This window comes from Peromyscus californicus, unplaced genomic scaffold (assembly GCF_007827085.1).
Source record: "Peromyscus californicus insignis strain IS unplaced genomic scaffold, ASM782708v3 Scaffold_19__1_contigs__length_69161282, whole genome shotgun sequence".
Lineage (NCBI taxonomy): Eukaryota > Metazoa > Chordata > Mammalia > Rodentia > Cricetidae > Peromyscus > Peromyscus californicus.
This window is the reverse complement of record NW_026294491.1, coordinates 23,336,983-23,352,527: the sequence shown is the minus strand read 5'-3', so window position 1 is coordinate 23,352,527 and position 15,545 is coordinate 23,336,983. Positions and strand designations below refer to the sequence as shown.

Sequence of the window (15,545 nt, the reverse complement as noted above, 5' to 3'; positions counted from 1 at the left end):
GGTGGTGGCACACGCCTTTAATCCAAGCAGAGGCAGAGGCAGAGGCAGAGGCAGGCAGATCTCTGTGAGTTTGAGGCCAACCTGGTCTACAAATCAAGTTCTAGGACTATTGCACCCAGAAACCCTGTCTCGAAAAAGCAAGGGAAAAAAAAGGTCTATAGAAGTTATTCTGCATATTATTATTTCAGAAAAGTTTTCTAAATTAAAAGCTGTTGCTGGGCATGATGGCTTGCTTCTTTAATCCCAGCACTTGAGATGCAGAGGCAGGCAGTTTATCTGAGTTTGAGGCCCGCCTGGTCTACATAGTGTGAGTTCAGTGAGACTCTATCTTAGGAAAAAACAACAGCAACAACAAAAAAGTCATGTTATTTAACATTATACCTATATGATACCTTCTAACAAGATTTACTCTCCTTGTCTTCCAATATAAAATGTGGTCTGTTCTCCAAAATACAATTTTATTTTAAAATTTTATAAATGCTTACCTAATAGAGTTAAGTATTAGAGAAGTAAAATTACCTATTTTTTTAAAAATTATTCTTACCTGTGTGTTACCTTACTATGTAAATTAAAGTACTAGTTCTAGTACTTTGACCTGAGTAATGCATGGCCCTAAGCTTTCTTTTAAGAACTGAGGGTATTGTGTTACTTCTTTTATGTTATGTGTTATGTTTTGCATTAGGCATTGTTTGGTGTGGTTTTCCCGAACTAATGAAGAGTTAGTTAGCTTAAATTATAAACTATTGTTTACTTCTTCAGAAGAGTGTCACATAACTATGGAAAGATAGGACTGGTACCAGGGACGGCTCAGTGCACAAGGCTCCATGCACAATCCCAGCATAAGAGTGTGTATTGGGGAAGGGGAGGTGAAAACAGCTTGAAAACATGATTAGGATTTGAAATATTACAAGCACATAGACTTCCCTGTAGGAGCTAAAGCAGCAATTTTCAACCTGTAGGTCGCGATCCCTTTGGGGGTCGAATGACCATCTCATGGGGGTCGCCTAAGACCATCAGAATTAGCAGGTATTTACGTTACAATTCCAAGGGTATCGAAATGACAGTTCTGAAGTAGCAATGAAAATACTTTTACGGTTGGGGGTCACCACAGCATGAGGAGCTGTATTAAATGGTCATAGCATTAGGAAGATTGAGAACCACTGAGCTTAACAGAGATCCATAGTGATGTATAGAAATGAAGACTCAGGAACAGGAGATGGGTTCAGGGGGTAAAGATACCTGCCATTGGACCCACATAGTGGAAGGAGAGAAATAACTATCGCAGGTTGTCCTCTGACCTCCATACACACATTATGGCATGCATGCACAAACAAGCACAAAATAACAATTTTAAAATGTGATTTTTGTAAAAGTTTCAGCAATTGGTTCAGCAAATAAAGGCACCTACTGCCAAACATGACAGCCTGGGATCAGTCCATAGGACCCACCTAATGGAAAGAACTCATATCTGACCTTCACAAGCATGCCATGAATGACATCAGTATGCCTTCATACATACCCATACAAAATAATTTTTTAGGCCGAGCGTGGTGGCACACACCTTTAATCCCAGCACTTGGGAGGAAGAGGCAGATGGATCTGTGAGTTCGAGGCCAACCTAGTCTACAGGGTGAATTCCCAGACAGCCCAGGCTATACAGAGAAACCCTACCTCAGAGAGCGAGAGAGTGTGACCTTTTTAATAATTTCTAACCATACTAGTGAATGAACAAAGAGTATGATGATCATCTTTACCAAAATTGACAGCTCCCACACACCACAACCAGCTTGAACTAATAAGTTCATTTCTTTCTTTCCAGTTGGCAGATATCCCTGTGACAATTTGTACATATCCATTTGTATTTGATGCCCAAGCAAAAACTACTCTGTTACAAACAGATGCAGTCTTACAGATGCAGGTAAACACTATACAGTGCTAATTTGATTTGAGGATGCTTCCAAAACTTGTCTCTGCTTATTTATTTATTTATTTGTTTGTTTGTTTATTTATTTATTTATTTTTTAGAGTATTAGAAGCACACGTAGTAATTGATGGGGACAGTATTGTAGACTGTCCTTTGCGTAGTGCCTTGTGTAACTGTGAAGACTGCTATAACACACAGGAATGTGAAATCTGCTTATTTTACAAAAGGAGCTCTGTTAAGGTTCTGCTCCAGGTTCCTACCTCAAGCTTCTATCCCAGCTTCCCTTCATGAAGGACTGTAAGCTATAGGATAAAATAAACCTTCCCCCACCTCCTAATTAGGAACTGTAATAAAAATAGAATAATGTAGCCTTTATTCACGTTATTTGAGAAAAGATGGAGGGAATGAAAGGCGAGATAATATCAGACTTGGAAGCACTTCATCACTTTAATGGGAAGAGAGTTTGAAATTGCCTGTGGCCTGGCATGGTGACACACACACTTAATCCCAGCTCTGAATTCAGAGGCCAGTCTGGTCTGTGTAGCCAGGTCCAGAACAGCCAGGACTACATAGAGAGACTGTCTCAAAAAAGGAAGGAAGGAAAGAAAAATTTCTTTGAGGTTGGTCATAGTTTTTGTCATTGTTGTTTTTTCTTTTTTGGTGTTTGGGGGCCAGGGAGAGGTTGGGGAGACAGGATCTCACTGCACAGCCCTGACTGGCTAGCCCAGAATGGCTTCAATCACTGAGATCTGCCTTCAGAATGCCTCCTTTCCTTTCTGTTTCCCTTTTACAGTGAGCTTTTTTATTCATAATGAAGATTTTAAAAACTAGTTCATGGAAGAGGCTGGGCAAAGTGGCACATGCCTTTAATCTAGCACTTGGGAGGCAGAAGCAGGGCGATGTCTGTGAGTTCCAGGCCACCTAAAGCTACACAGTGAGACCCTGCCTCAAAAAAAAAAGTGTGTGTGTATTGAGGCTATCACAATGAAGCTTTATGCTAACTAAAATAAAATAGCTGAGCACGGTTGTACTTACCTGTGATCCCAGCCCTAGTCCAGCATTTGGAAAGTGGAGCAAAGCAGGAGTTCATGGCCATCCTGCTCTGTTGCTATGAAGAGACACCAGGACTAAGGCAACTTATTAAGGAAAGCTTATTTAATTGGGGGACTTGCTTACAGTTTTAGAGTTAGTCGGTATGACAGGAGGCAGACAGTGAAGCAGTAGCTGAGAGTTTTATATTCTAATCTGTAGGCAGGACGCCTACCCCCTAGTGACACACCTCCTCCATCAAGGCCACCCTTCTAATCCTTCCTGAATAGCCTGCCACTGGGAACTAAATATTCATATACATGAATGAGCCTATGGGGACCGTATACTCTCAAACCTCCATAGTCAACTACATAGCAAATTCAAGGCCAGCCTAGGTTAAATGAAACTATCTCAAAGTAAAACAAAGATGATTTTGTTGTTGTTTGTTTTCTAGATGGCTATTGACCAGGCCCACAGACAGAATGTCTCCTCTCTTTTTCTTCCGGTGATTGAGTCTGTGAATCCCTGCTTAATTCTAGTGGTTCGCAGAGAGAATATTGTAGGAGATGCAATGGAAGTCCTCAGGAAAACCAAGAACATAGATTACAAAAAGCCACTCAAAGTAAGTGAGCGCCGCTTCACATGCATTGGGGCTGCTATTTAAAAGCTGTTTCAGGTCCTTTTAGGCTTTTTGTGTATATTGGAAAGTGTTTGTGGGGTTTTTTTTTTTAAGTATATAATTGATTATATAATAATCAAGACTTACTTGATTCTATATGTTTTGCCTCCATGTATGTGCATCGTGTGTGGCCTGACACCCGCAGAGGTCAGAATAGAGAGTTAGATAGATCCTATGAAACTGTAGTTAACAGATAGTTGTGAACCAAGTAGGTGCTGGGAAACCAACCTGAGTTTTCTGCAAGAGCAACAACTGCTGAGCCAGTTCTTTAGCCTCAGGAAAGTTAAAAATTAAATTATATATTTAATGTTTGAAAGTATAAATTGCTAAGATTTATTCATTTTTTATTTATTTTTCTTCCCCCGGAGCTGAGGACCGAACCCAGGGCCTTGTGCTTACTAGGCAAGCGCTTTACCACTGAGCTAAATCCCCAACCCCTTTTTCTTTTTCTTTCTTTTTTTGCTAAGATTTATTAGCAATAAATAGCATGTTCCAGGATCTCTGAAATGCACTTTGATTTCTTTACCGTCCATTCAATGTTCACATTGCCGTTTTAGGTTATATTTGTTGGAGAAGATGCTGTTGATGCAGGAGGTGTACGCAAAGAGTTTTTCTTGCTCATCATGAGGGAATTATTGGATCCTAAATATGGCATGTTTCGGTATTACGAAGATTCCAGGCTCATTTGGTTTTCAGATAAGGTAAAATGCCCATCTACCACAATTATTTCTTTATATCTTTGCTTCTATACCCTGTGTATCAAATTCACTCAGGAAGACTAGATTCCTAATATAGTTTGGTCAGAGGTTTGCTTTATTACAACTTGAAGTTATGAACTTTTAGACTTACTGTCAAAACAGAACCCTTATTTTTATATATTTAAAATTAAGAAAATAAATTGAGGAACAATCAGCTTAAAAACAATGCTGATGAGCAGTTGTGGCTTATGCCTATCGGCACTTGGGAGGCAGAGGCAGGTGGATCTCTATGAGTTCCAGGCCAGCCTGGTTTAGAGAGCTAGTTCCAGGACAGCCAGGGCTACTCAGAGAAACCCTGTCTTCAAAAAAGCAAAAAAAGCTGAATTTTCCTTCTCTGTATTTCAGTTTGATAATTGAATAGTAATCACTATATTAGCTTCTCTTCTAGGGTGAACTCATTTATCATTAGAGATTATTGATGTCTCTTACAATTTAGATTAAGGGCCAGTATTGTAGTGTGTGAAGCAGATCTTCACACCTCACATTTTCATATAGGAAGCCACCTGTTGGCTATGACTGCTTTTGACACGTTTGTGTCAAAGGCAGAGTTGATTAGTTACAAGTACCCTGTGTCCAACAAAGACTTGAGGTATTTACCAGCTGTGTGTGTGTGTGTGTGTGTGTGTGTGTGTGTGTGTGTGTGTGTGTGTGTGTGTGTGTGTGTAGACTTCGTTGCAGGAGGCTGGCTGTCTTGTGTGAGGGTAGCAGTTATTATTGTTCAGTGCCTAGGATAATTCCTGAGAGGTAACAAAATAATGCCACTATCATTACACTGTCTTGGATGCTTATAGAGAATTCCCCCCTACATTATGTGATAAGTGTCTAGTTTACCAGGAAAGGGGTCAGTCTGTTCAGTACCTGTTCTTGAATAGACCCAGTGTTCTCTAGCACCCTCCAGTGGTTACAGTGTAGTGTTTGATGTTGTGTTTCTCAGTTTGCTGCAGTTGTTATCTTTATTGAGGCCACCCCACATTGTCTCATCTTGTCTACTGACGGCTTTGAGGTGTTGCCTAGAGCCTTGTCACACACCCTGAGCACTCTGCTAGTTCCGCTAAATGTTCTAGACTTTAAAAACATAGCCAAATGGTGGCACCAATATTATGTAAGTGAAAATACAATTTTTTAAGTTGTTGAGTCATTTATTTCATTTTTAGGGTATAGCCATGTTAGATAGACAACCAATGGTGTATAAATAAATATTTTTAAAAAAAGCTTGGCAAAAACAGATATAGTGACTCACACCTGCAATCCCTGTGGTTGAGAGGTGAGTTTTAGGGCAGCTTGACTACATCTAGACTTGCAGTTCTAGGCCAGACCCTGTCTCAAAAAATGACAACTAACCAAAAGCAAGGCATGGTGGTGTGAGACCCCAACACTAGGTAGGAAGGCAGAGGCAGGAGGGTCTCTAGCTCATGGGGCAGACAGGCTAGGCTAGCTGTTGACCCCCAGCCTTTCCTCAGAGCAGGTGGATAGCTTTCTTGAGGGTGACACATGGGGTTGTCATCAGCCACCACACATGGGCATGCACACACAGACACATGTACACATTTTTAAGTGTTTAGCTTTTGTTGTCTGTCAATCATCCTCTTGTTCCATCCCATGCTCGGGATCGGACTTGGGGCCATACCCACAGTAGGGCAAGCCTAGCAGTCCACGGTTTATGTTTAATGACATGGAAATGCTTAACGTTTCTGGAAAAAAAGTCAAATGTGAAGCCATGTGCCTGTCTGTAGTCCTGACTGTCCTGGCTCTCTCTTTGTAGACCAGGCTGGCCTTGAATTTAGAGATCCACCTGCCTCTGACTCCGAAATGCTAGAATTAACCACCACTGCTGGCTAATAAGCAGGTTTTTTTTTTTTTTTTTAATTATGTATACAGTGTTCTGTCTGCACATACGCCTGCATGCTAGAAGAGGGGGCACCAGATCTCATTACAGATGGTGTGAGCCACCATATGGTTGTCAGGAATTTAACTTAGAACCTCTGGAAGAGTAGCCAATCGATTCTCTTAACCACTGAGTCATCTCTCCAGCCCCCTAAGCAAGTTTTTAATAACAGTATCAAATGGAAATGTACCCAGTGATGGCCATGAGCTGCTTTCTTGTTAATTTTGTGTCGTCAGAATTTTCCTACTATAGAGATTGTGTTTTTGTACTAAAAATCAAGATTTTTAACTTGGAAGAGATGTCTTTTATTATTTCTTCTTTGTATTTTTAGACATTTGAAGACAGTGATTTGTTCCATTTAATTGGTGTTATCTGTGGATTGGCAATTTATAACTTTACTATTGTGGACCTCCATTTTCCTTTGGCTTTATATAAGAAACTACTGAAACGGAAGCCATCCCTCGATGATCTGAAAGAGTTGATGCCCGATGTTGGGAGGTTAGTGTTCAAAAAGCTTAGAGTGGGTTGGGGCTAAGAGGAGAGGAATGTCCAGAGAAAGCTTTTTTTCTAGAAATAATCATGTTTTGTTGTTCTGTTAACATATTTTAAGTAAACACTGTTTCAATAATGGAAAGTCTGACATATTCATAAGCAGAATTGTTAAAATCACCTGTTTTACTTTAAATAAGCACTTTTTTTTTTTTTTGCAGAAGCATGCAGCAGTTGCTGGACTATCCAGAAGATGACATAGAGGAAACATTTTGTCTGAATTTCACAGTAAGATGAACAGAAAGCGGGTGGCCTTTTTTAACACCTGTGTTTTAGGATTTCTCTTTTCCAATGTGTGTGTATAAGGGTGTTTAGTTTGCTTGTATACCTGCACATCATGTATGCCTGCTGCCCATGGAGGTCAGAAGAGGGTGCCCTGGGATTGGAGTTACACATGGTTCTGAGCTGCTGTGTGGATTCTGGGAATTGAATCCAGGTCCTCTGGAAGATCAGCCAGTGTTCTTAACCACTAAGCCATCTCTCTAGCCCCATAAATGGAATTCTTAACCCTGCAGCTAACATTTATTGAACATTTGCTGTGTGCCAGCCACAATGCATGCATTATTTCATTTTATTCTCAACAATCCTGTGTAGCTGGAGAGTTTTCTCTCCGCATTCCACCAAACCCCAGTAGTCCAACAGCCCACTTATAAAATAAACACACAGACACTTATATTATTTAAACTGTTTGGCCTAATGGCTCAGGCTTCTAGCTATCTAGTTCTTACATCTTAAATTAATCCATTTCTATAAATCTATACCTTGCCACGTGGCTCGTGGCTTACCGGCGTCTTCACGTGCTGCTTGTCATGGCGGAGGCTGGCAGTGTCTCCTCCCACCTTCCTGTTCTCTCAGTTCTCCTCTCTGTTAGTCCCGCCTATACTTCCTGCCTGGCCACTGGCCAATCAGTGTTTTATTTATTGACCAATCAGAGCATTTGACATACAGACAATCACACAGCAATCCTGTGAGATTGTTTTAATCCTTAATATACAGATAAACTGAATTAATTGCATGTCAGTCATTCACCAGCTGTGTGATTTCAGTAATTATATACTTTGCTAATTATAATGATAAGGGATCTTAAATTCAGGAGACTTATTCATTTCTGAGCCTGTAGATACAGGAATGATTAGAGATGGAAAGATTAACAAAAGAGTATCACTAGTGAACTTAAGCTACTTAGTAGATTGATTCCTCCAGTATGTCTGTTTGCTTCTCATTGAGTCCATCCTTGACTCTCTCTTTTGTCGGTTCTGTCCTTTGACCATGGATCCAAGAATTGAACCTAGGCTCTCAGGTTTGCACAGCAAGCAGCTTTTCCTAATGAGCCATCTGTCAGACGTCTTAGGTCCTTACAGGATTGGGATGTGAATGGTGTATTTGTAAGGAAATTTGATACATGTTTAAGCTGAAGTCAAATTATTGTGTATTTTTTTCTCATAAGAAAAACCTTCCTGGGGCTGGAGCACTTCCTGCTCTTGCAGCAGTTTCCAGCACTCCGTTTGGAAACTCACAGTTGCCGTTAACTTAGCTGCGTGGGCCCATGCCTCTGTCCTCCACAGGCACCCGCACTTACAGGCGCGCGCGCACGCGCGCGCGCACACGCACACACACACACACACACACACACACACACACACACACACACACACACAGACCTGCACACCTAACTTGATGGCTTCTGTTTGAAGGGAGGTCAGATTTCTTTACAGGTATGACTCTTGGTAGGTTCACCATACTCCATAGTGGATGATCCCATACACGGGAGTACTTTATGTTTGGGTGCTGTATGACAACTTTTCCTGGCAAGCTGTACCGATACACCAAAGTCTAACTTGGTGAGCTGATGAGTTTTGTTAGGGTTACTTACAGGAATATGGGTAGCGAGTTACAGGAGCAGTGGTGACAGCAGTATCACCAAGGCCACCCCAGCATGGCTGACAGCTCACAGAGCTGGGAACCTGGAGCCCACTGCACAGCCTGCAGGCAGCTCAGCACTTGGAGAGTGTTCAGATGGTTTCTGCTTCTTGAGGCAGCTGGTCTGCTTTCAAGTCTTCTCTGCAGCTCAGATTCCTTCTGTCTGAGAGGTTCTCTCAGCTTTTATTGCTTGCTTTGGCAGAAGGATCCTAGTGAATCTGATTAGTCTCAGGGACTTCCTGAAGCTATTTTAAGTTGTTTACCTTCTTTATTTGTTTGTTTTGTTTTTGAGACAGTGTTTGTCTGTAGCTCTGGCAGTTCTAGATCAGGCTGGCCTCAAACTCAGAGATCCACTTGCCTCTGCCCAGTGCTGGGGTTAAAGGCTGTACCACCACTGCCCAGATGTTGTTTACCTTCTTGCTCAAGATGCTTCTTCCCCTGAGGGATGAAATATTTTGATCTCAGAGGAAACTGTTACACAACAGTGGGCAGAATTAGATTATAGGTTCCTTTAAAAAAAAAAAAACTCACAAAAATCAGGGGCAGTATGATAGGTAAGAGTGAATCTGGGAGGAAGTTAATAAAAAATAAACTAACCATTAAAAATAATAATAAATAGTAGCCAGGTCTTGTGGTACATACTTTTAACCCCCAGAGGCATATGAATCTCTTTGAGTTCAGAGCCAGTCTGGTCTACATATTGAGTTCCAGGACAGCCAGAACTATACATTGAGACTCTGTTTTGGGGTGGGGTGGGAGGACGAATGTTGAGGACGAGGAGGAGGAGGAAAGAATGGGGAGGGAACCTTAGAATGCTTTCCAATTTCTGTAGATTCACTTGTGTCAATTTAAGATTCCTTGACTTTTTTTTTTTTTTTTTTTTTTTGGTTTTTCGAGACAGGGTTTCTCTGTGTAGCTTTGCGCCTTTCCTGGAACTCGCTTTGGAGACCAGGCTGGCCTCGAACTCACAGAGATCCGCCTGGCTCTGCCTCCCGAGTGCTGGGATTAAAGGCGTGCGCCACCACCGCCCGGCCGATTCCTTGACTTTTTAATGATTCATTTATTGTATGTGCATTGGTGTTTTGCCTGTATGTATGTCTGTATGAGGGTGTTGGATCCCCTAGAACTGGAGTTACAGACAGTTGTGAGATGCCATGTGAATGCTGGGAATTGAAGAGCAGCAAGTGCTCCTAACCACTGAGCCATCTCTCCAGCCTGATTCCTTGACTCTTTGTTAGTATTATAGTTGACTAAAATATTGAGATTTGTGAAGTTTAAGTTCTAATTTATTTATCAATACATACATTCCTATATATTCAGGAATATTGGTAAATCAAACATTTCTTCCGGCTCCTTTTATGGCTTGTACAATAAAAGCTATGAGAACATCAAAGACATCATTTCTATTTTTTAAAAAGTGTGTGTGGGTGTGTGGGTGTGGGTGTGTGTACAGATGCATGCACAGGCATGCACAGACTCATACATTGAACATGTAGAGCTCAAAGGACAGCATAGGACATCAGCTCTCCTTCAGTGTATGGATCTTAGGGGTGAACTCAAGTTCCAGATTTGGCAGCAGGTGCTGAACCATCTCAACACCTCCTGAAGTTTATTTTATTGTTTTTAATTTGTATGTGTATGTGGTGTGCTGTATGTGTGTGTGTACAATGATTGGCTTGCCCATGTGGTGCAGGTGGAGGCTGGAGGGTGACATTGGGATGTCGTCCTCATTTTCTTCTTAGTTTTTGAGGCTGTAGCTTGAGGTCGCTGCCTTTGCTGGCCTGGCTGGCCTGATCTGCCCAGTGGTGCTGAGGATCCAGCTCAGTTCATCATTTTTGCAAAGCAAGCACTTTATCCACTGAGTCATTTCTGTAGCTTCTATGGTTTGACTTTGCAGTTACTCCACTGTTTATATAATTACATCATACAATATTCTTTCATATACTCTGCCCTTTTGTTCGAGCCACTTGCCATACACTTTCAGAACTTTATATCTACTTTCTTACTTGTCCTTTTGTTGGGTTGATGTATGTGTATGGAATAGTATAGTTTTGTTGAGATGACTTCTATGTGGTGTGGTAAAATTGTGTTCTTATCCTTTTGACAAGTATTTATCCCTTACAAGATAGTGAACTAAAAGCAAGAAGAATGTATTCCCATAGCTCTCTGTGGATACAAAAAATGGACTAGTAGGAGAAAGAAAAGGTTTTGAAATACTATCACCTTATAAACCAAATGAATATGTAACTGAAAACTCCCTGTCAAGTGAACATGACAGAGAAGATGGGAAAGTTGTTGTCATGTGGAAGGGTGTACTGCTGGTGTAAATGCAGACAGAGATCAGGTTCTCAGTCTCTCTCCTGAGGAAGTACTTCCTGCGATGTGGTTACATTTTGAAGTGGTTGTTTGCCTGTTGGATCAGGAGAAATGCTCAGGTTGCCTGTATTCAGCTGCCCAAGTACATGGGAATGTATCAGGGGTTGCAGTAGACTGTCAGGCGACTAGAAAAGGGGGAGGCCTAGTTGAGGCTCTAAAGCCTAGTTTTTTTTTTGTTTTTTTTTTTTAAGATTTATTTATTATGTAATCGGAAGAGGGCACCAGATCTCATTACAGATGGTTGTGAGCCACCATGTGGGTGCTGGGAATTGAACTCAGGACCTCTAGAAGAGCAGTCAGTGCTCTTAACCTCTGAGCCATCTCCCCAGCCCCCTAAGCCTAGTTTTAAGTAGGCTCTTTTTAGCATAAATTTGCTAGTTTGTATGTTTAATGAGAGAAAAGAATGTTACATTTAAGAGTATTACAGGTTTTGGGTTTTAACATTGACCTTTTAAATTGTTTGTTGATTAACAGATCACAGTTGAAAACTTCGGTGCAACAGAAGTGAAAGAGCTGGTTCTGAATGGTGCAGACACAGCTGTGAACAGACAGAATCGGTGAGTTCATTGCGTGGCCTCAGTGGCCTCAGTGCAAGGGTTAGTGGGCATTTCCCAGTGTTCCTAGAAACCTGTCACCACTTGAAGAAGACAGTATTGTAGGGTGTGTGTGGTGGTGAATGCCTTTATTCCCAGCACCTCAGCCTCTGATCCAGCCAGGACTCCAGGAGACCATGTCTCAAAACAGTCTGAAAGCAAACAAACAGAATTGAATGTTTAATGGGAAAGTAATATGCCTTTGCTCCTAAAATCCCCTTTAAGCTGTAAGTAAAGGAATAAAAAGATGATGAATGAAGGAACAAAGACAAATGACAGAGGAAATGGTGGCAACTAATGAGCCAAAGGGTGGGAAATCACTTTCAGGAGTCTTCTTAATAGTTCTCAGTGATTTGGATATATTTTGAAATTATTGATAGCCAGTTTTTCCCCTCTCACTACAAATAGCCTGGGAATAATCATGCCTTTTTTTTTTTTTTTTTTTTTTTGAGATAGGTTCTTTCTACATAGCCATGACTGTCCTGGGTTTGGTGTGGTTTTGGTTTGGTTTAGTTTTCTCCCTAATGATAGTGTCCCTTTGAAATCTTAACTTTTCTAATTTTAGTTGAAAAATAGCAAGAAGTGAAGGAGCAAAAATTTAATTGGACAGTATTGGGTGTTCTCTATAAATGTATGTGTAATCTGTGTATCTGTGCCTTGGTTTCATTTCTAGGCAAGAGTTCGTCGATGCCTATGTGGATTACATATTCAATAAATCAGTGGCATCTTTATTTGATGCTTTCCATGCAGGCTTTCATAAGGTCTGTGGAGGAAAAGTTCTTCTGCTTTTTCAGCCTAATGAATTACAAGCTATGGTTATTGGGAATACAAACTATGACTGGAAAGAACTGGAGAAGGTAAGGAAAAACCAAGCTTTACCTTTCAGAGTAGAACATGGCTTGTTGTTGGAAATCTAGCCTGTGTGCTGTTGTTGCCCTTCGTACAGCTCACTGCTGTGGCTATGAAGACACCCCTGCCCCTCCTACCCACACAGTGCATTGAGTGTTCCATGGCACTGGTGGGGTGCTCAGGAAAGTGCTATAGGAGCCCCCAACCGAATGGCCCTCCACCCAGTGCTCGATGAAGACTTTGGGTTCCCTGTTTCCCTAGCAAATCTAGTGTTCAATTGGTGTGATAAGGTCAGGCCCATCCCTGTAGGGAAGGGTCTACAAAAAAGACTTGTAGGAGGCTGTTACGGGCCATCTCAGAAACCTTCACAGGACATTGTCACTGTTGCTCTCAGTATTTTCATTTTAAAAAGAAAAAAAAAAAAATAGTACAAAATGTTTGATTTCTCTCCCTGAAAATAGTAAAAGAAACTTGTCTAAAATTCCATGTTGGTATTTTAATAAACGTTTCACACTGTTTGAATCATTATTGATAGTGTTGCACAAGCATTTCTGACGATTTTAGATCTGTTCTTCCCTTTTCCTGGGAACTAGTAGCTTCAGATTATAAATACAGGATCACAGTAGTTCCTACTCTTCAACCATGATAGGTTTTACGGGAGCCACTTTACTAGTTTAATATATATTCCTTATTGCTAAAAAAAGGTTGTGTTCTTTTTAGAATACCGAATACAAAGGGGAGTATTGGGCAGAACATCCCACGATCAAAATTTTTTGGGAAGTGTTTCATGAATTACCACTGGAAAAGAAGAAACAATTTCTATGTAAGTATTTCCGACCAGCTGCATATTCTGAGACAAGAATCTAATCGTTATAAATTGTAAAATATTAGCTCAGTTTTTAAAATTAGTTTTTGCTATTTTTTTTAAAGATTGTTGTATCTGTGTGTTATGTATGCACGTGTCCTCAGAGGCCAGAAGAGGATGTCAGATCCCCCGGAGCTATTGTTACAGGTGGTTGTGAACAGCCACCACATGGGTGCTGGGAACCTAACTTGGATCCTGTGCTACAGGGCATGGCTTGATGTCTTTTCCTATTTCTTCCCATTCATAAAAATGTTCTAGGGCATTCCTCTCTTGAAACTCTCCCCATTTATCCACTTAAGAATGTGCACTGCGCCGGGCGGTGGTGGCGCACGCCTTTAATCCCAGCACTTGGGAGGCAGAGGCAGGCGGATCTTTGTGAGTTCAAGGCCAGCCTGGTCTAGATGAGCGAGATCCAGGAAAGGCACAAAGCTGCACAGAGAAACCCTGTCTCGAAAAACCTAAAAAAAAAAAAAAAAAAAAAAAAATGTGCACTGCTTTTGCAAAGGCCCCAAAGACTGGAATAAGATCTCAAGTTCAAAGTCTGCTGGAAATAGAGTTGATGTCTGGGCAGTTACCAAGATCCTGTTTCAAAGTAAAAAGCAGAACCTGGAATCCATATGGCAGGAGAGAACTTCTGAAAATTTTCATTTCCACACACAAAAATAACAAAAACACTAATTTAACCAGTTCCCTAAATGGCTTTTCCAAAAGGGATTTCTAAATGCTTTTGTCAATTCCAACATTATTCACCAAGTATCTATTGAGTACTTCCTGTAAAAATAATTAGGGTCATATGGTGGGTGGATTTTCATGCAAAGCTGGGCTGTGGTCACTGGACTGTTGTCTAAATCGTTTTTCTTGGCAGTATTTTTGACAGGTAGTGATCGCATTCCCATTCTTGGTATGAAGAGTCTGAAACTAGTCATCCAGTCAACAGGAGGTGGTGAGAGCTATCTCCCGGTTTCCCATACGTGTTTTAATCTTTTAGATCTCCCAAAATATACAGAAAAAGAAACTCTACGATGTAAACTGATTCAAGCTATTGATCACAATGAAGGCTTCAGTTTAATATAACCTTGGAGTTCTGACTGTTCTGTTTAGTGCAAAGGTATCAAACCACTTGTCTTTTTCTTGTGAATTCAGCATAGTGAGAAGCATTTGCAATTCTTACTTGCAAATTGTTCACTACTGTATTGATGAAAGCCAAATATTAAAGAAAACTTGAGCAACTGTTAATACTAAACTTACTGTACATAACCATGAATTGTCCCCATCCTCATAAACATACAAGTATTGTGAATACATTAAAGTTTTACTAACAGGAATTTTAAGAGTTTGCATATTTCAGAAATGACCTGATGTGTGAGTGCATGTTGCTTAATGTTTCTTCAATCACTGGGTAAAAAAAAAAAAAAAAAAAAACCAACCATTTAACTATGGCCTGCCTTTAGTCATTTATTTTTCCATTTTGTAAATAAAAGTTTTGTAATAAAATAGTAACATTCAGATACCAGTAGTTTCTATGGTTGTAATTGAACTGAGCTGAATTTTAAGGGTTAAAAATTATGATTGTCTGACTCTATAAAAGCATGGTGGAAACAAATCTTTTTGCTACATTATATGTCACTGCAGACCTAAATTTCAAGTATTAACTTGTAGCTCATCCCTCTGAGTCCTGGGATATGCTGGCTGGTGGGGTTGTCAAAATGTGTTGACAGTAAAAGTTGCCAAAAACCAGAGCCAGTGGCCACAGAGAACCAATCACAAAGTTACAGCTTCAAAACTACAGATACTCAAGTATTTATTCTCAGTGCTTTAGAAAGTCTTAATGGTGCTGTTTAGTTATCTCTGTTAGTAAGTTGTGAAACTGAGTTGATGCAATGCATGTAACTCTGCTAGCTACAATGCAAATATTTATTTTTTAAATTTAAAAAATGCCTTTAAAAGCTTAAATAAAGACTTTAATAGCTTAATATTTCAACTTCCAGTTCTCATCAGATTCAAACTTAAGGAGTTTGTGTGTCTTTTTATGTGCACCATATGGATGCAGGGAACCCCCCACTCTCCAGGCTAGAAGCAGGCTGTGGAGTCACAAGCTACTGATGAACAGTCTCCTGT

General features: G+C 40.5%; 1 protein-coding gene across 7 annotated transcripts in view; it reads left to right on the top strand.

Annotated features, from left to right (window-relative positions):
- Herc4 (HECT and RLD domain containing E3 ubiquitin protein ligase 4) overlaps positions 1–15,400 on the top strand; it is a 77,937-nt gene extending 62,537 nt beyond the window's left edge. For 6 of the 7 annotated variants that reach the window (XM_052744825.1, XM_052744824.1, XM_052744826.1 and 3 more), the window contains 9 exons: positions 1,820–1,918; positions 3,408–3,575; positions 4,190–4,333; positions 6,607–6,773; positions 6,986–7,052; positions 11,595–11,677; positions 12,387–12,570; positions 13,283–13,385; positions 14,293–15,400. In XM_052744825.1, the coding sequence (XP_052600785.1) occupies positions 1,820–1,918; positions 3,408–3,575; positions 4,190–4,333; positions 6,607–6,773; positions 6,986–7,052; positions 11,595–11,677; positions 12,387–12,570; positions 13,283–13,385; positions 14,293–14,501 (1,224 nt within the window). In that variant the 3' untranslated portion in view covers positions 14,502–15,400. Of the gene's footprint in view, positions 1–1,819; positions 1,919–3,407; positions 3,576–4,189; positions 4,334–6,606; positions 6,774–6,985; positions 7,053–11,594; positions 11,678–12,386; positions 12,571–13,282; positions 13,386–14,292 lie in introns of those variants that run through there. The other variant, XR_008219856.1, reaches the window with a different exon arrangement.
- Positions 15,401–15,545: the final 145 nt, after the last annotated feature.